Source organism: Scyliorhinus torazame, chromosome 10 (genome assembly GCF_047496885.1).
Source record: "Scyliorhinus torazame isolate Kashiwa2021f chromosome 10, sScyTor2.1, whole genome shotgun sequence".
Classification (NCBI taxonomy): Eukaryota; Metazoa; Chordata; class Chondrichthyes; order Carcharhiniformes; family Scyliorhinidae; genus Scyliorhinus; species Scyliorhinus torazame.
Window position 1 is genome coordinate 98,093,141 of NC_092716.1, and position 19,539 is coordinate 98,112,679.

At 55.5% G+C, this 19,539-nt stretch overlaps 1 protein-coding gene across 1 annotated transcript in view; it reads right to left on the reverse strand.

Moving 5' to 3' along the window:
• smpd3 (sphingomyelin phosphodiesterase 3) overlaps positions 1–19,539 on the reverse strand; it is a 565,394-nt gene that overhangs the window by 51,227 nt on the left and 494,628 nt on the right. The window contains exon 6 of the mRNA XM_072518478.1: positions 14,745–14,834. Coding sequence (XP_072374579.1) covers positions 14,745–14,834 — 90 coding nt within the window. The remainder of the gene's footprint in view (positions 1–14,744; positions 14,835–19,539) is intronic.

Here is a 19,539-nt window from a genome sequence, read left to right on the forward strand (position 1 = left end):
CAGATGCACCTGTGCGTCATACAACATGATATGCCTGATGAACGTGTCCCTGGTACACAGTTTATGGGACATTCACGACGATATCGTCCCTTCGGTCTTCTGAACTTTTAGCAGTTGGTCGATGTCGCTTTAGCTTCTGGAAGACAGGTTTTCTGGCAGGTCTTTTGTGTACTATCAGCTTGTTTGGCCTTTTGACGTGATGCGTTTGGAAGACCGGTTTTCCTGCTGGTCTTCCTTATGTGAGCAGCTTTTTAAATTTTCTACCATGATGCTTCTTGCTGCATGGCCAGATGCTTTCTGGCCTGTCAGCCACGTTACCGATGCCTTCCTCTTCAGTACCACCCCAGAAGATGCCCACCAATGGGGACCCAGGTCACAGGGCAGGAATCACAGCAGGCCGCCTCCACTCCTGCTGTACCACCTGGGAATCCACCTAGGCGTAGTGTAAGGGCCCGTAAGGCCAGAAAGTTAGACACCAGTTAAGTTGGCACGGGTGTAGGGCACAGTTTAGTTATAGGGGCTAGGGCACAAATCTGTGTATACGTTGTCACATTAAACACCTGTTAACACTGTTACAACCTGCCTCGGTGCTCTGTCAGATGGGTGTGAGGGGTAGGCTGGTCTGGTCCGGTCAGAGACGGGGTGCGTGGGGGAGGGGGAGGATGGGCGGATATTGTGGGTGGCCCGGGCTCCCCACCACTCCCCCCCCCTCCGACTGTTCCCATCACCATCACCCCAGGGATCCGATGCCACCATGTGATGGAATGGCCAGCTCGCATGCAGTGCTACCATGGGCAGGAGTCAGACGTTGTCATATGATGTCTAGCACGAGAGTTCATTGCAGACCGGTTATCATCATCTGCCATCCAATGGACCAGACCCACTGTTACTTTCAACCCAGGGCCTCCACCCTGTAGTGCGGCAGGTATGTAACACAGAGGGGGTTGCAGTGGGGGGGGGGGGGGAGGCCAGGGGGGAAGGCCGGGGGGGAGGGGCCGGAGGGGGTGGTGGGAGTAGGATGCGGTGTCCGTGCCCCCCCCACCTAGTTGGTGAACCTGGAGGCGATCAGAGTGTCCCATGCATATTGGCCCTGGCCCACACTTCATGCGGCCACCCTTGCCTGCCTGGGTCCCATGTTCTGCCCATTCTCGGCCTCCCCCGAATCTTTCACTTTGGGCGAGGCCTGGCATTCCTCCTGCTCCTCCAGCACATCGCCCCTCTGCTTCACGATGTTGTGGAGAACGCAGCAGGCAGCCACGATGCGGGCGACCCTCTCAGTATCATACTGCCCCTCCAGAGCAGTCCAGGCACCTGAACTGTATCTTCAGGAAGCCGAAACACCACTTGAACTCTCCCCTGGTCGCTGCATGGGCTTCATTGTAGTGGGTCTCTGTGGCAGCCTGTGGCCTCCAGATAGATGGCACCAGCCAAGACTGCAGCGGACAACCCCTGTCACTCAGGAGCCAACACCCCCAGCTGTGGGGGGGGGGGCCGCCTCAAACATGTTTGGTATCGCCGAGTGTGCCACACTGCCCGGGTATCTGGTGCACACATGCATGATGCGCAGCTGATGGTCTGCACGGGGTGAAAGGCCAGCATGCTAGTGATGCACTATCAATTACGACGAGATGAGAGTAGAGAGTAATTGAGGCTTTATTACACAGAGATGTGCGGTCTCCTACAGCTGCTGCCAAAATGGCTGCAGTTCGGAGAGCACACACATTTATACTCCGCCTGTTGGGCGGAGCCAGCAAGCAGGGATCTATCCCCGTACCTGTAGTACAGGGGCCTACCATAATACCCATATGTACAATATAACACAACAGTGGTGATGACCACATTCACCCCCTGTTAAAAATGAGTCCAGAGGGGATGGTGGAAAACTATTTACATACAGGTTGTCATTAAAATTTCAGAGAAGGTTACAAATTTAGACGATCGGGCGCCTTGATCCATCGTTGAGAGCACCACAGTGCTGGTGGCGAGTCAGGCGTCGGCTCGGGCGTCGGTGACTCCGGGAGCGTGTCAACATCCTCTTCATCCCCGGGTGGGACCAAGGGGAGGACGGATTGTCCTGGAGTGGGGGCTGTGGTGGGGTCTGCTGGGAGAAGGGGGGGGGACCCAGCTGGTGCCAGGTCCCTGAGGGAGACTTTGTCTTGGCTGCTGTCGGGGTACGCTATGTAGGCGTACTGCGGGTTTGCGTGGAGTAGCTGTACCCTCTCAACCAACGGGTCCGCCCTGTGGAGCCGCACATGCTCGCGGAGGAGAACGGGTCCTGGAGCTGCCAGCCACGTTGGGAGCGAAACCCCAGAGGTAGACTTCCTGGGGAAGGCAAAGAGACGTTCATGGAGGGTTTTGTTAGTTGCCGTGCACAGGAGCGACCGAATGGAGTGAAGTGCGTCGGGGAGGACCTCCTGACAGCGGGGGGCCGGGAGATTTCTGGACCGTAGGGCCAGCTGGACGGCCTTCCAGACCGTCCCATTCTCCCTCTCCACCTGCCCGATTCCCCGGGAGTTGTAGCTGGTCGTCCTGCTCGAGGCAATGCCCCTGTTGAGCAGGTACTGGCGCAGCTCATCGCTCATAAATGAGGATCCCCGGTTGCTGTGGACGTAGGCGGGGCAAGCGAACAGAGCGAAGATGGCGTTGAGGGCTTTGATGACGGTGGCAGACGTCATATCGGGGCATGGGATGGCGAAGGGGAATCTGGAATATTCGTCGACCACATTGAGAAAATACGTGTTGCGGTCGGTGGAGGGGAGGGGCCCTTTGAAGTCCACGCTGAGGCGTTCAAAGGGGCGGGAGGCCTTCACCAGGCGCGCACGGTCTGGTAGAAGTGCGGTTTACACTCTGCGCAGACCTGGCAGTCTCTGGTGACAGCCCTGAATTCCTCGATGGAGTAGGGCAGATTGCGGGCCTTAATGACGTGATAAAAGCGGATGACCCCTGGGTGACAGAGATCGTCGTGCAGGGTCCGGAGTCGGTTCACTTGTGCGCTGGCACATGTACCTCGGGACAGGGCATCGGGGGGCTCGTTGAGCTTACCGGGGCGATACAAAATCTCGTAATTAAAGGTGGAGAGCTCGATCCTCCACTGCAAGATCTTATCATTTTTGATCTTACCCCGCTGTGTGTTGTTAAACATGAAGGTAACCGACCGTTGGTCAGTGAGGAGAGTGAATCTCCTGCCGGCCAGATAATGCCTCCAGTGTCGCACAGCTTCAACGATACCTTGGGCCTCCTTTTCGACGGAGGAGTGCCAAATTTCAGAGGCACGGAGGGTGCGGGAAAAGAATGCCACGGGTCTGCCTGCCTGGTTGAGGGTGGCGGCCAGAGCGACGTCTGATGCATCGCTCTCGACTTGGAAGTGGAGCATCTCGTCGACCGTGTGCATCGTGGCCTTGGCGATGTCGGCCTTGATACGGTTGAAGGCCTGGTGAGCCTCAGCCGTCAGTGGGAAAGCGGTGGAGTGGATGATTGGGCGGGCCTTGTCCGCATAGTTAGGGACCCACTGGGCGTAGTACGAAAAGAACCCCAGGCATCGTTTGAGGGCCTTGGGGCAGTGGGGAAGGGGGGGATCCATGAGGGGGCGCATGCGATCGGGGTCGGGCCCTAGAACTCCGTTTTGAACCACATAGCCGAGGATGGCTAAGCGGTTTGTGCTGAACACACACTTCTCCTTGTTGTCGGTTAGGTTGAGGAGTTTGGCGGTGTGGAGGAATTTGGAAAGGTTAGCGTCGTGGTCCTGCTGGTCGTGGCCGCAGATGGTGACGTTGTCCAGGTACGGGAAAGTGGCCCGCAGTCCGTACCGGTCAACCATTCGCTCCATCTCCCGTTGGAAGGCCGAGACCCCGTTAGTGACGCTGAAGGGAACCCTCAGGAAATGGTAAAGGCGGCCGTCCGCTTCAAACGCGGTGTACGGGCGGTCCGCCTTGCGAATGGGGAGCTGGTGGTAGGCAGATTTCAGGTCCACTGTAGAGAGGACTCGATACTGCGCAATCTGATTGACCATATCAGATATGCGTGGGAGGGGGTACGCGTCGAGCTGCGTGTGCCGATTGATGGTCTGACTGTAGTCAACGACCATCCTGTTTTTCTCCCCAGTTTTCACCACTACCACTTGGGCTCTCCAGGGGCTGTTGCTGGCCTCGATGATACCTTCCCGCAGCAGCCGCTGGACCTCAGACCTGATGAAGGTCTTGTCCTGGGCGCTGTACCGTCTGCTCCTGGTGGCGACGGGTTTACAATCCGGGGTGAGGTTTGCAAACAGAGAAGGCGGGTTGACCTTAAGGGTCATGAGGCCACATACAGTAAGGGGTGGCAGGGGCCCGCCAAATTTCAGGGTTAGGCTCTGGAAGTTGCACTGGAAGTCCAGGCTGAGTAGCAAGGCAGCGCAGAGGTTGGGGAGGACGTAGAGCCAGAAGCCGTGAACTCTACGCCCTGGGTGGCAATGCAGTACCCCCGAATCGCCACGTAGTGGGATCCGGAGGCCAGGGAGATTCTTTGGTTAGCAGGGTGTACCACGAGGGAGCAGCGCCTTACCGTATCGGGGTGGATGAAGCTCTCAGTGCTCCCGGAGTCCAGAAGGCAGGATATCTCATGCCCGTCGACCTTCACCTTTGTCGACGCGATCGCGAGTTTGTGTGGTCGGGACTGGTCGATCGTGACGGAGGCGAGACGCGGCTGGTCATCGGCGGTTGCAGGCGATGAGTGGCCCGATGAGGTGCCCGATGGGCAGGGGTCCTGAGGCGGGGAAGATGGTGGTGCCCACGGGCCGCACGTGTCCTGAAGCAGGCAAGGTGGCAGCGTTCTCGGGCCGCACGTGTCCTGGGGCAGGCAAGGTGGCTCCACCATTGGTTGTGAGTTAAGCAAGATGGTGGTGCCCACAGGCCGCACGTGGTCTGAGGCGAGGAAGATGGCGGTGCCCACTGGCAGCATGCGGGGGGTGCAGGGACAATAGCGGCGATTGAGCGGGCCTGGCACACTGCAGCAAAATGTCCTTTCTTGCCACAGGCCTTGCAGAGCGCGCTCCGCGCCGAGCAATGCTGCCGGGGGTGTTTTGTCTGTCTGCAGCACTTGGGTCCCCCGGGGTTGGTTGGCTGCTGCGCGGCGCATGCGTGGGGTTGGCTGGGGGCGGTCGCTGATGGGGTCCACGATGGGGTGGCCGCTGGCGGGGTCCCCGATGTCCAGGAGGGGTGGTCGGGGGCATACGCCTGTACGTTGCGTGAGGCGACTGTGAGCGAGAGCGCTAGTTTCTTGGTCGCCGCGAGGTCAAGCGTAGCCCCTTCTAAGAGGCGCTGGCGGATGTAGGCCGACCCTATGCCCGTAATGTCATTAGCAGGTTAGAATGTTCTGTGGCCGAAACGGCCTGGCAATCACAGTCTCTCACCAGGGCGAGCAGGGCACTCCAGAAATCTTCCACAGACTCACCGGGAAGTTGGTGCCGCGTGGACAGGAGGTGCCTGGCGTAGATCTTGTTTGTCTGCTGAGTGTAGTTCTCCTTCAGTAGCGCCATGGCCTCTGCGTAGGTCGGCGCGTCCTGGATGAGGGGAAAGACATCGGAGTTCAGCCGTGTGTACAGAATCTGGAGCTTCTGTGCTTCTGGGATTGGGTCTGTCGCTGATCCGATGTATACTTCAAAGCAAGCTAGCCAATGTGCAAAGTCCTTTTTGGTGTTGTCTGCTTGAGGATGCAGCTTCAGGCGATCTGGCTTGATGCGGAGATCCATCTTTGTAAAATCTCTGTGCAATAAATTGATGCGCTATCAATTATGACGTGACGAGTGTAGAGAGTAATCGAGGCTTTATTACACAGAGATGTGTGGTCTCCTATAGCTGCTGCCGAAATGGCTGCAGTTCGGAGAGCACTCACATTTATACTCAGCCTACTGGGCGGAGCCAGCAGGCAGGGATCTACCCCCGTACCTGTAGTACAGGGGCCTTACCGTAATACCCTCGTATGCAGTGCAGTATATACAATATAATACAACAGTGGTGACTACCACAGCTAGCAAGGTGCGTACCCCCATGCCCAACCAGGTCTAACGGGCTACATGATGGCCCCAGTTGGCACTGCGGGCTCCGGCCCCGCATGTCCCCCCCCCCCCCACATCTCCACACCCCAGGCCCCTTCTGATCCCGGCATTGTGGGGACTCTGGTCCTGAGGCCAGTCCCTGCTATCAGGGGTACCCTTGGCTGGTGCTGCCCTTGCCAGTGGTATGATCCGCGGACCCCGCCGTCACCCCCGTAGGGGCTACAGTGGATGTTGCCATTGAATGGGCCGCTTCACGCTCATGCATGAACCAGGGGCCAAGGTGGGTGGTCAGTGTGATGTGCAGCAAGGTGGCAGCTTTGCAGGTGATGGTAATGGCGGTCCACGCCTGGGCACCGCCGTAGTCCCATGGGGGGTCACCCCGGCCAAACGGTCTGTTCCCCAGTCAACCCTCTCTTCTTAGGCCCTGGCAGTGCCCCCTCTCACCCCAGCCAGCCCAGCCAATGACCAGCAGGCAGCTCACGGTTGCGTCTGTCTGTGTCCTACCTCCTCTCTCTCACTCCATCATCAGCCACGACGCCGGTTTCACGATATTTCATAGATTATCATAGAATCATAGAATTTACAGTGCAGAAGGAGGCCATTCGGCCCATCGAGTCTGCACCGGCTCCTGGAAAGAGCACCCTACCCAAGATCAACACCTCCACCCTATCCCCACAACCCAGTAACCCCACCCAACACTAAGGGCATTTTTGGACACTAAGGGCAATTTAGCATGGCCAATCCACCTAACCCGCACATCTTTGGGCTGTGGGAGGAAACCGGAGCACCCGGAGGAAACCCACGTACACACGGGGCGGATGTGCAGACTCCGCACAGACAGTGACCCAAGCCGGAATCGAACCTGGCACCCTGGAGCTGTGAAGCAATTGTGCTATCCACAATGCTACCGTGCCGCACTTAAAAGCATAAGTGAACCGCGCCATCGGGAACTCGCCCATCAGAGGCGGAGAATCACGGAAGCCCCTGAGAATACGGGGTCATGCCAAACGGTGTATGCTGTACGTGCATTCCGGACCGCATTGACGCTGCTGTCGAGGTGATGGAGAAAAGCGATTTGGCGGCAAATCGACGCCCGCCGTGATTTTGGCATTGGAACTGATTCTCTGCCCAATCGTGTTTTGTGATTTCGCCGTCAGCCAATGGAGAATCCCACCCATTATTCCTCGGAATACTTTCCGCTCGGCCGGGGCAGTAGACAGGGCTACCCCCTTTCCCCATTGTTCTTTGCGATGGCCATTGAACCTCTGGCAACAGCAAGGAGGTCATTGGAGGGGTGGCGGGGAATACACTGGGAGGGAGGGAGAGGAGTACCGAGTCTCGCTATACGCAGATGATCTACTTTTATATATTACGGATCCAATCTCCTCAATAGAAAACGTCATGAAGACACTCACGGAATTTGGCGCATTTTCAGGTTATAAATTAAATGTGGGTTATCTGAATGTTTTCCAGTGAACCCGACAGCCAGAGGGGCTCAGCTTGGCTCGCTGCCGTTTTGCCTCTTACCCTCTAGTTTCTGATATCTGGGGATCTGCGTGGCCCATGACTCGGCCTTACTCCACAAACTGAACTTCTCAACTTCTCAAGCCTCATTGTGAAGGCTAAAATGGACCCACAGAGGTGGAATAATCTCCCTTTGACTGGTGGGAAGGATCCAAATATCAAGATGAATTACTACCAAGGTTTTTTATTTTTATTTCATTTTTTTAACCCAAAACATTTTTTACTACGGTTAACAAATTAATATAGGCGTTTGTCTGGGCAGGAGAGTCCAAAAGTCCACAGCACTCTGGTTCAGAGAGACAGAGGATTGGGAGGTGTAGCCCTCCCGAATCTCCGATTTTATTACTGGGCTGCCAACATACAGAAAATCCTACAATAGCTAAGTGACCCAAAGTCGAACTGGAGTAGGTTGGAGACATGGTTTTGTGCCGAGGCCTCCTCCCTACACGCCATAATTACCGCACCGCTGCCCTTTGCCCCAGTAGGTCTTTCCTCGAACACTGTGATTTCCTCACTCAGGATTTAGAAGCAGTTTTGGCAGCACTTCAATCTTCCCTCACTGTCCTCACTTGCCCCGATATGGGACAACCATCCCTCAGGGTCCTCGAGCTTGGACCCATCATTCAGGTCCTTGAGAACGGGAGGACTGGTTCACTTTGGGCACTTATTTCTGGATAGAGGCTTTAACAGCCTCGAAAAACTCACAGGCAGATACAATCTGACTGGTTCCAACCTCATTTTTCAAATTTGGGATTTCTCACTAAGTTCTTTACTTCCCTCCCCCCTGGCCCCTCCTTCTTCCCTGCTGGAAAAGGTATTGGCCTTGGCACAGCAGAAGAGAGGATCAATTTCTAATCTGTACAACCTCATTTTATCTTCAGATCCTGCCCCTTTGGATAGAGTATGTGCAAAATGGGTGGAGGAACTTGGCTCTGTGCTAACTGAGGAGGTTTGGAGAAAAGCCCTTAACAGAGTGAACTCCACTTAATCCTGTGCAAGACTAAGTTTGGTTCAGTTCAAAATGCAACAAAGCATGCATTGGACAAAGGCAAGGATGAGTGGATTCTTTCAAGACGTGGAGAACAAGTATGAGTGCTGCTCACTTACACCGGCTAACCACACATATGTGTTTTGGTCTTGTCCTAAGTTTGCTGGATAGTGGGCCTCCTTTTTTCAAAAACTCTTCATTGTCACAAGTAGGCTTACAATAACATTGCAATGAAGTTACTGTGAAAATCCCCTAGTCACCACATTCCGGCACCTGTTCGGGTTCACAGAGGGAGAATTCAGAGTGTCCAATTCACCTAACAGCACATCTTTCAGGAATGGTTAGAGGAAACCGGAGCACCCGGAGGAAATCCACGCAGACACAGAGAGAACGTGCAGACTCCGCACAGACAGTAACCCGAGCTGGGAATCGAACCTCGGACCCTGGTGCTGTGAAGCAACAGTGCTAACCACTGTGCTACCACGCCGCCCTGAGCACGGTAGCATTTTTGACACAATATCCAACGTTTTGCAGACAACCCTAGAAGTTTACCCGCTGGTTGCAATATTTGGGGTTTCGGACTCCCCGTTTTTCTACTCGGGGGCGAAGGTGGATGTTCTTGCCTTCGCGTCCTTAATAGCCAGGAGGCAGATATTATTCAGCTGGAGATCCCCCTCACCACCCAATGCATCCCCATGGGTGGAAGATATGATATCAGTCTTGTATCTGGAAAAGGTCAAGTATACTATCAGAGGTTCGGTTGAGGGGGTTCTACCAGAGATGGCGGCCATTAATTTCTTTCTTTAAGGATCTGGACACATTAGAGGGTTAGTGAGGGTTAGTTTAGTAATAGGGGTTCCTTGTTCCATTGCACCCGTCAACTGTCTTCCTACTTTGGATTTGGTTGTTTCTTTTCTATTTTATTTTGTTGTTTATGAAATTTCTATAATATGTATATTTTTGTCGATATGTATTTAATAGCACAATAAAAGGGGCGGTAGCACAGTGGTTAGCACAGTTGCTTCACAGCGGCAGGGTCCCAGGTTTGATTCCCGGCTTGGGTCACTGTCTGTGTGGAGTCTGCACTTTCTCACCGTGTCTGCGTGGGTTTCCTCTGGGTGCTCCGGTTTCCTCCCACAAATCCTGAAAGACGTGCTGGTTAGGTGAATTGGACATTCTGAATTCCCCCTCTGTGTAGCCAAACAGGTGCCAGAATGTGGCGACGAGGGGATTTTCACAGTAACTTCATTGCAGTGTTAATGTAAGCCTACTTATAGATAAAGATTATTATTATTAAAAAAAAGAAAGTTCATAACATCATTGCCTACAGTGGGCATACCACGTCCCTCAGTCAGTAACATCGCAAGCTGAGCCTAGCCCTTTCAATTGGCATGGCTTTGAGCAGTTAGCCCCTGTGCACAGATTTAAATGGCCCACAATTGCTGTGCACACTCTAGGATCAGAGTTATAAGCACCAGGCACAAATTGAAAGTGTGTCCACTTGTTAATTTCCAAAGTGCAGCGGGCACATTTACCCTTCATGATGTGGGTGACCCCCATCCCAACATTGAACTGTCCCCATAACACTGAAACCACCACAATCCCACCTTTACCACCATCCACACCCTCTGTGCAAGGCTGGAATTCCTCATGGTCACCTTCTCTGTGAGCCCAGTGTCCCTGAGACACATACCGCTCACCTTGACCAGAGTCTCATCTTGTTCTCAAAACCAATCATCCCTAACCCTCATTGTCATCTATGTCCCCATCACCCTCACTGAACTCCCTGTCCCTCAACTTCGTTGAGGCCCATGCCCCTCAGCCTCACCCTCACTGTGACCCTCCAGCTCACCTTCACCAATCCCCATGACCCTCATCCTCCCTGATCCCATATCCCCCACCCTCGCTGAGCCCCATGTCTGTCTACTCACTAAGTTCCATGTCCTTCACCTTCAACTTCTGAACCCCATATCCCTCAACCTTACTGAGCCCCATGTTCTTCACCCTCACTGACCCCATATCCCCCACCCTCGCTGAGTCTTGTGTCCTCACCCTCACTGAGCCCATGTCCCTCAACTTCACTAAGCTCTGTGTCCCTCACTGTCAACCTCTGAACCCTATGTTCTTCAACATGACTGAGCCCAAAGTTTGTCGCCCTCACTAACCCCATGTTCCCCACGCTTACTGAGCCTTGTCTCCTCACCCTCATTGATCCCCATGATCCTCAGCCTCACTAAGCTCCGTGTCATCTTCACCCTCTGAGCCCCAAGTCCCTCAATCTTACTAAGCCCCATGTCCATCACCCTCACTGAGCCCCATGTATCTCACCATCGCTGAGCCGTGTGTCCCTCACCCACACTGAGCTCCATGCCCACACCCACACTGAGCTCCATGCCCACACCCACACTGAGCTCCATGCCCACACCCACACTGAGCTCCATGCCCACACCCACACTGAGTTCCATGCCCACACCCCCACTGAGCCCCATGTATCTCACCATCGCTGAGCCGTGTGTCCCTCACCCTCACTGAGCTCTATGCCCACACCCACACTGAGCTCCATGCCCACACCCCCACTGAGCCCCATTTATCTCACCATCGCTGAGCCGTGTGTCCCTCACCCTCACGGAGCTCTATGCCCACACCCATACTGAGCTCTATGCCCACACCCTCACTGAGCCCGACATCCCCTTCACCCTCATTGAGCCGCATGATCCTCACTCTCACTGAGCCCCGTGTCCCTCACCCTTACTGAGCCCCATGTCCCTCACCCTTACTGAGCCCCATGTCCCTCAGGCTTACTGAGACCCGTGTCCCTCACACTGAGACCCTTGTCCCTCACCCTTACTGAGACCCGTGTCCCTCACCCTTACTGAGCCCCATGTCCCTCAGGCTTACTGAAACCCGTGTCCCTCACACTGAGACCCTTGTCCGTCACACTTACTGGGACCCGTGTTCCTCACCCTCACTGAGCCCCACGTGCCTCAGGCTTACTGAAACCCGTGTCCCTCACACTGAGACCCCTGTCCCTCACCCTCACTGAGCCCCATGTCCATCAGGCTTACTGAAACCCGTGTCCCTCACACTGAGACCCTTGTCCCTCACCCTCACTGAGACCCGTGTTCCTCACCCTTACTGAGACCAATGTCCCTCACCCTCACTGAGCCCCAGGTTCCTCACCCTCACTGAGACCCTTGTCCCTCACCCTCACTGAGCCCCAGGTTCCTCACCCTCACTGAGACCCGTGTCCCTCACCCTCACTGAGACCCATGTCCCTCTCCCTCACTGAGACCCGAGTCCCTCACCCTCACTGAGACCCATGTCCCTCTCCCTCACTGAGACCCGAGTCCCTCACCCTCACTGAGACCCGAGTCCCGCACCCTCACTGAGACCCTTGTCCCTCACCCTCACTGAGCCCCAGGTTCCTCACCCTCACTGAGACCCATGTCCCTCACCCTCACTGAGACCCGTGTCCCTCTCCCTCACTGAGACCCATGTCCCTCTCCCTCACTGAGACCCGAGTCCCTCACCCTCACTGAGACCCGAGTCCCTCACCCTCACTGAGACCCATGTCCCTCACCCTCACTGAGACCCGTGTCCCTCACCCTCACTGAGACCCATGTCCCTCTCCCTCACTGAGACCCGAGTCCCTCACCCTCACTGAGACCCGAGTCCCTCACTGAGCCCCGTGTCCCTCACCCTCACTGAGACCCATATCCCTCACCCTCACTGAGACCCGAGTCCCTCACCCTCACTGAGACCCGAGTCCCTCACCCTCACTGAGACCCGTGTCCCTCTCCCTCACTGAGACCCGTGTCCCTCACCCTCACTGAGACCCGTGTCCCTCACCCTCACTGAGCCCCATGTCCCTCACCCTCACTGAGACCCGTGTCCCTCACCCTCACTGAGACCCATGTCCCTCACCCTCACTGAGACCCGTGTCCCTCATCCTCACTGAGACCCGTGTCCCTCACCCTCACTGAGACCCGAGTCCCTCACCCTCACTGAGACCCGAGTCCCTCACCCTCACTGAGACCCGAGTCCCTCACCCTCACTGATACCCGAGTCCCTCACCCTCACTGAGACCCGTGTCCCTCACCCTCACTGAGCCCCATGTCCCTCACCCTTAATAAGCCCCAAGTTCCTCACCCTTACTGAGACCCGAGTCCCTCACCCTCACTGAGCCACCTGTCCCTCACCCTCACTGAGACCCGAGTCCCTCACCCTCACTGAGACCCGAGTCCCTCACCCTCACTGATACCCGAGTCCCTCACCCTTACTGAGACCCGAGTCCCTCACCCTCACTGAGCCCCATGTCCCTCACCCTCACTGAGACCCGAGTCCCTCACCCTTACTGAGACCCATGTCCCTCACCCTCACTGAGTCCCGTGTCCCTCACCCTCACTGAGACCCATGTCCCTCACCCTCACTGAGACCCGTGTCCCTCACCCTCACTGAGACCCGTGTCCCTCACCCTCACTGAGACCCGAGTCCCTCATCCTCACTGAGACCCGAGTCCCTCACCCTCACTGAGACCCGAGTCCCTCACCCTCACTGAGACCCGAGTCCCTCACTGTCACTGAGACCCGAGTCCCTCACCCTCACTGAGCCCCATGTCCCTCACCCTTAATAAGCCCCATGTCCCTCACCCTCACTGAGACCCGAGTCCCTCACCCTCACTGATACCCGAGTCCCTCACCCTTACTGGACCAGAGTCCCTCACCCTCACTGAGCCCCATGTCCCTCACCCTCACTGAGACCCGAGTCCCTCACCCTTACTGAGACCCATGTCCCTCACCCTCACTGAGACCCGTGTCCCTCACCCTCACTGAGACCCATGTCCCTCACCCTCACTGAGCCCCGTGTCCCTCACCCTCACTGAGACCCGTGTCCCTCACCCTCACTGAGACCCATGTCCCTCACCCTCACTGAGTCCCGCGACCTTCACCCTTACTGAGACCCGGGTCCCTCACCCTCACTGAGACCCGAGTCCCTCACCCTCACTGAGACCCGAGTCCCTCACCCTCACTGAGCCCCATGTCCCTCACCCTCACTGAGACCCGAGTCTCTCACCCTTACTGAGACCCGAGTCCCTCACCCTTACTGAGACCCGAGTCTCTCACCCTTACTGAGACCCGAGTCCCTCACCCTTACTGAGACCCATGTCCCTCACCCTCACTGAGACCCATGTCCCTCACCCTCACTGAGACCCATGTCCCTCACCCTCACTGAGACCCGTGTCCCTCACCCTCACTGAGACCCGAGTCCCTCATCCTCACTGAGACCCGAGTCCCTCACCCTCACTGAGACCCGAGTCCCTCACCCTCACTGAGACCCGAGTCCCTCACTGTCACTGAGACCCGAGTCCCTCACCCTCACTGAGCCCCATGTCCCTCACCCTTAATAAGCCCCAAGTTCCTCACCCTTACTGAGACCCGAGTCCCTCACCCTCACTGAGCCCCATGTCCCTCACCCTCACTGAGACCCGAGTCCCTCACCCTCACTGATACCCGAGTCCCTCACCCTTACTGGACCAGAGTCCCTCACCCTCACTGAGCCCCATGTCCCTCACCCTCACTGAGACCCGAGTCCCTCACCCTTACTGAGACCCATGTCCCTCACCCTCACTGAGACCCGTGTCCCTCACCCTCACTGAGACCCATGTCCCTCACCCTCACTGAGCCCCGTGTCCCTCACCCTCACTGAGACCCGTGTCCCTCACCCTCACTGAGACCCATGTCCCTCACCCTCACTGAGCCCCGCGACCTTCACCCTTACTGAGACCCGGGTCCCTCACCCTCACTGAGACCCGAGTCCCTCACCCTCACTGAGACCCGAGTCCCTCACCCTCACTGAGCCCCATGTCCCTCACCCTCACTGAGACCCGAGTCTCTCACCCTTACTGAGACCCGAGTCCCTCACCCTTACTGAGACCCGAGTCTCTCACCCTTACTGAGACCCGAGTCCCTCACCCTTACTGAGACCCATGTCCCTCACACTGAGACCCATGTCCCTCACCCTTACTAAGCCCCAAGTTCCTCACCCTTACTGAGACCCGTGTTCCCCGCCTTCGCTGAGCCTTATGTCCCTCACTCTCACCGAGTCTCTTATCCCTAAACTTGATCCTTACCAAGCTCCATGACCCTTGCCTTCATTGTAGGAACAGGACATGCTCGATGTTGCGTTGGGACATTAACTCACCGATGACCCAAGGCTGTTCCTCCCCAGGGCCCAGGCGGCAGGGATCCTTGTAATGGGTGAACAATGAATGTTGCTGTTCCAGCTTGTCTTCTGAAAAATTAAACAGTTGAGAGGTCAAGGTCACAAGAAGTTAATAATAGAACAATGTCTAAAGGGGATCCATCCCCCCCAAAGTGGTAATTGACTCGCTTTATTGTACCATTACAAACCTGTGACATAGAACCAGATTTTTGTCAAGGAGATGGGCACTAGAAGTTAGGAAGTTTCCTGACTCCACAATCCTGTCCCAGTCCTGGAGGAGCCCACTTACCCATATTTCATGTCAGGGTGGCAGGCGGGGACTGGAGACAGGTTTACTGCCTGAGGCACCAACGGCAGGTGCTGGATGGCAAGATTGTCAGGTGAGCAAATTTTTACTGGGATATCGGTTCAATTACATTCATTGTTGTTAGGCCCTACAATCCTACCCCCCCCCCCCCCCACCTCTAACCCATTCCATGCACCCTCACATCTCCCATGGTATCCATAAGAACATAAGATCTAGGAGCAGGAGTAGGCCATCTGGCCCCTCGAGCCTGCTCCGCCATTCAATGAGATCATGGCTGATCTTTTGTGGACTCAGCTCCACTTTCCTGCCCGAACACCATAACCCTTAATCCCTTTATTCTTCAAAAAACTATCTATCTTTATCTTAAAAACATTTAATGAAGGAGCCTCAACTGCTTCACTGGGCAAGGAATTCCATAGATTCACAACCCTTTGGGTGAAAGTTCCTCCTAAACTCAGTCCTAAATCTACTTCCCCTTATTTTGAGGCTATGCCCCCTAGTTCTGCTTTCACCCGGCAGTGGAAACAACCTGCCCGCATCTATCCTATCTATTCCCTTCATAATTTTATATGTTTACATAAGATCCCTCTGCATCCTTCTAAATTCCAACGAGTACAGTCCCAGTCTACTCAACCTCCCCTCGTAATCCAACCCTTCAGCTCTGGGATTAACCTAGTGAATCTCCTCTGCACACCCTCCAGTGCCACTACGTCCTTTCTCAGGTCAGGAGACCAAAACTGAACACAATACTCCAGCTGTGGCCTCACTAACACCGTATACAATTGCAGCATAACCTCCCTAGTCTTAAACTCCATCCCTCTAGCAATGAAGGACAAAATTCCATTTGCCTTCTTAATCACCTGTTGCACCTGTAAACCAACTTTTTGCGACTCATGCACTAGCACACCCAGGTCTCTGCACAGCAGCATGTTTTAATATTTTATCATTTAAATAATAATCCCTTTTGCTGTTATTCCTACCAAAATGGATAACCTCACATTTGTCAACATTGTATTCCATGACTTCCGGTTGCGGCTATGCCTAGGTAGGTTGCACGTTCGGCAGCTCCTGCCGGGAACGGACTTTTGGGCTCTTTAGAGGGACCCCAATGGAAATTGTTCGACGGCTTCCAGTGTGGGAAGGTGACAGCAAGGTCCCCCCGACAGTATATGGATTGGACCAGGAGTGGAGCGGTTAGAAAAGTGATCCTGGTGCAGCGGAAAGTGGGAGGGAGGAAAAGCAAGATGGCAGCGGGTGGAGACCAAGCAGCGTGGGCGCAGTGGTCGCAGGAGCAGCAGGAGTTTCTTAAACGCTGCTTCGAGGAGCTGAGGACAGAAATGCTGGCGCCAATGAAGGCAGCGATTGAGAAGTTTGTGGAGACCCAGAAGGCCCAAGGGGCGGCGATCCGGGAGGTGCGGCAAAAAGCCTCGGAGAACGAGGACGAGATCTTGGGCCTGGCGGTGAAGGTGGAGGCGCACGAGGCGCTGCACAAGAGGTGGACGGAAAAATTTGAGAACCTGGAGAATAGGTCGAGGAGGAAGAATCTTCGGATTCTGGGTCTCCCTGAAGGAGTGGAGGGGCCCGATGCCGGGGCATATATGAGCATGATGCTCAATTCGCTGATGGGCGCGGGAGCTTTCCCGAGGCCCCTGGAGCTGGATGGGGCTCATCGGGTCCTGGCAAGGAGACCCAAAGCCAACGAGCTGCCAAGGGCTGTAGTGGTGAGGTTCCACCGCTTTGTGGACAGAGAGTGTGTCCTGAGATGGGCCAAAAAAGAGCGGAGCAGCAGGTGGGAGAACACGGAGATCCGAATTTACCAGGACTGGAGTGCGGAGGTGGCTAAGAAGAGGGCTGGTTTTAACCGGGCTAAGGCGGTGCTCCATCGGAAGGGGGTGAAGTTCGGGATGCTGCAGCCAGCGCGATTGTGGACTATGCACCACTATTTTGAAACGCCTGATGAGGCACGGAACTTTATGCAGACTGAAAAGTTGGACTCAAACTGAGGGTTTGTCGTGGGGGGATGTTTACTGTGTTGACTGCGTTTGGGGAATGTTCTTTTTGTTTTGGTGCTGGGTGGGGATGGGTGGATGGATTTGATGGGGGGGCTGTGGGAGAGTGTGGGAGTCAGTGTTGGAGGGGCAGGGCCCTGCGGAGGAAGAGGGGGGGGTGGAGGCCCGGGGATGGGGAGTTGGGGTAAGGCCGCAAAAAAGAGCTGCGCCAGAGGGGGCGGGGCTGGCTCAGGAGTATGGGGAGAAGGCGAGTCGGATGCTGGCACATCAGCTTCGTAAGAGGGAGGCAGCGAGGGAGATTGGTGGAGTTAAGGATAGAGGGGGGAATACGGTGCTGAGTGCGGTGAGAATAAATGAGCTATTTAGGGACTTCTATTGGGATCTGTACACGTCTGAGCCCCCAGCAGGGGAGGAGGGGATGCCATGATTCCTGGATCAGCTGAGGTTCCCGAGGGTGGAGGAGGAGGAGGTGGCTGGTTTGGGAGCGCCGATTGGGCTGGAGGAGCTGGTTAAAGGATTGGGGAGCATGCAGGCGGGGAAGGCCCCGGGGTCGGATGGGGCCCCGGTTGAATTTTACAGGAAATACGTGGACCTGCTGGGCCCGTTGCTAGTGAGGACTTTTAATAAGGCGAGGGAGGGGGGGACCTTGCCCCCGACAATGGCCAGGGCGCTGATTTCTTTGATCTTGAAGTGGGGCAAGGATCCATTGCAATGTGGGTCATATAGACCGATCTCGCTCCTCAATGTTGACGCTACGTTGCTGGCGAAGGTGCTGGATACGAGAATTGAGGACTGTGTCCCGGGGGTGATTCATGAGGACCAGACGGGATTTGTGAAGGGTAGGCAGCTAAATACAAATGTGCGGAGGCTCCTCAATGTGATTATGATGCCCTCGGTGGAGAGGGAAGCGGAGGTAGTGGCAGGTATGGACGCGGAGAAGGCCTTTGATCGGGTGGAGTGGGTGTATCTTTGGGAAGTGTTGCGGAGGTTTGGGTTCGGGGAGGGGTTCATCAGTTGGGTCAGGCTGCTATATAAAGTCCCGGTGGCGAGTGTGGCTACGAACCGGCGGAGGTCGGAGTACTTTCGGCTGTACCGGGGGACGAGGCAGGGGTGCCCCCTATCCCCCTTGTTGTTTGCACTGGCAATTGAGCTGTTGGCCATGGCACTGAGGGAATCTAGGAAATGGAGGGGATTGGTCCGGGGGGTGGGGGAGGAACACCGTGTGTCGCTGTATGCCAATGACCTGTTGTTGTATGTTGAGGATCCAGTGGAGGGGATGGCGGAGGTCATGCGGATCGTTAGGGAGTTTGTGGACTTTTCGGGATATAAACTCAACGTAGGGAAGAGTGAGCTCTCTGGTGCATTCAGGGGACCAGGGAAGGGGGATAGACGAGCTACCGCTGAAGAGGGCGGAAAGGAGCTTTCGGTACCTAGGGACCCAAGTTGCTAGGAGCTGGGGGGCCCTGCACAAGCTCAATTTGACGCGGTTGGTGGAGCAGATGGAGGAGGATTTTAAAAGATGGGATATGCTGCCACTCTCACTAGTGGGTAGGGTGCAGTCGGTCAAAATGACGGTCCTCCCGAGGTTCCTCTTTGTGTCCCATTTTGATCCCCAAGGCCTTTTTCAAATGGGTAAGCAGGAGCATCATGGGATTTGTGTGGGCGAATAAAACCCCGAGGGTGAAGAGAGTGTTTCTGGAGCGTAGCAGGGACGGGGGGGCTGGCGCTGCCGAATTTGTGTGGCTATTATTGGGCTGCCAATGTGGCGATGATCCGTAAGTGGGTGTGGTATTATCAGGTATTGCAGTACCCGAGAGGCTGTAGACCATTGGGTAAACCTAGGAGTTTACCATTGGCTGTTTGGTATGTAGCTCCGCCCTGACAGGTGGGGTATAAGAACCGGTGCCGTCCCAGCAGCCCTCATTCTGTACTGAAGCTGCTGGGGAACAGATCTAGTCTATTAAAGCCTTCAGTTATGTTACAACCTCGTCTTTGAGTTTAATTGACCGTGCATCAATTTAATAGACTACTCTTAAGCTGAAAGAATGGATCTCCGAATCAAGCCGCGGCCGGAGGCACCCCCTCAGGAGAACAGAAACTGCATCTCCTGCACTCGAGAGTAAGCCCTGGAATCTTCACCCTCATCGAGGAGGCGGACGACTATAATGCTGCGATCGAACTGTTAAAGGGACATTATATACGCCCTGTAAACCAGGTCCACGCACGTCACCTGCTTGCAACTAGGCGGCAAAGCCCCGGGGAATCGCTGGAGGACTTCTACCATGCGCTACTAGTACTAGGCAGAAACTGTGGCTGCCCGCAAGTTTCGGTCAGCGAGCACACGGAACCTCTAATCCGGGATGCCTTCGTAGCAGGTATGAGCTCCTCAGAGATCCGCCAAGGACTCTTAGAAAAGGACACCCTGGGACTGAGAGAGGCACGGGCCCTGGCAGGGTCC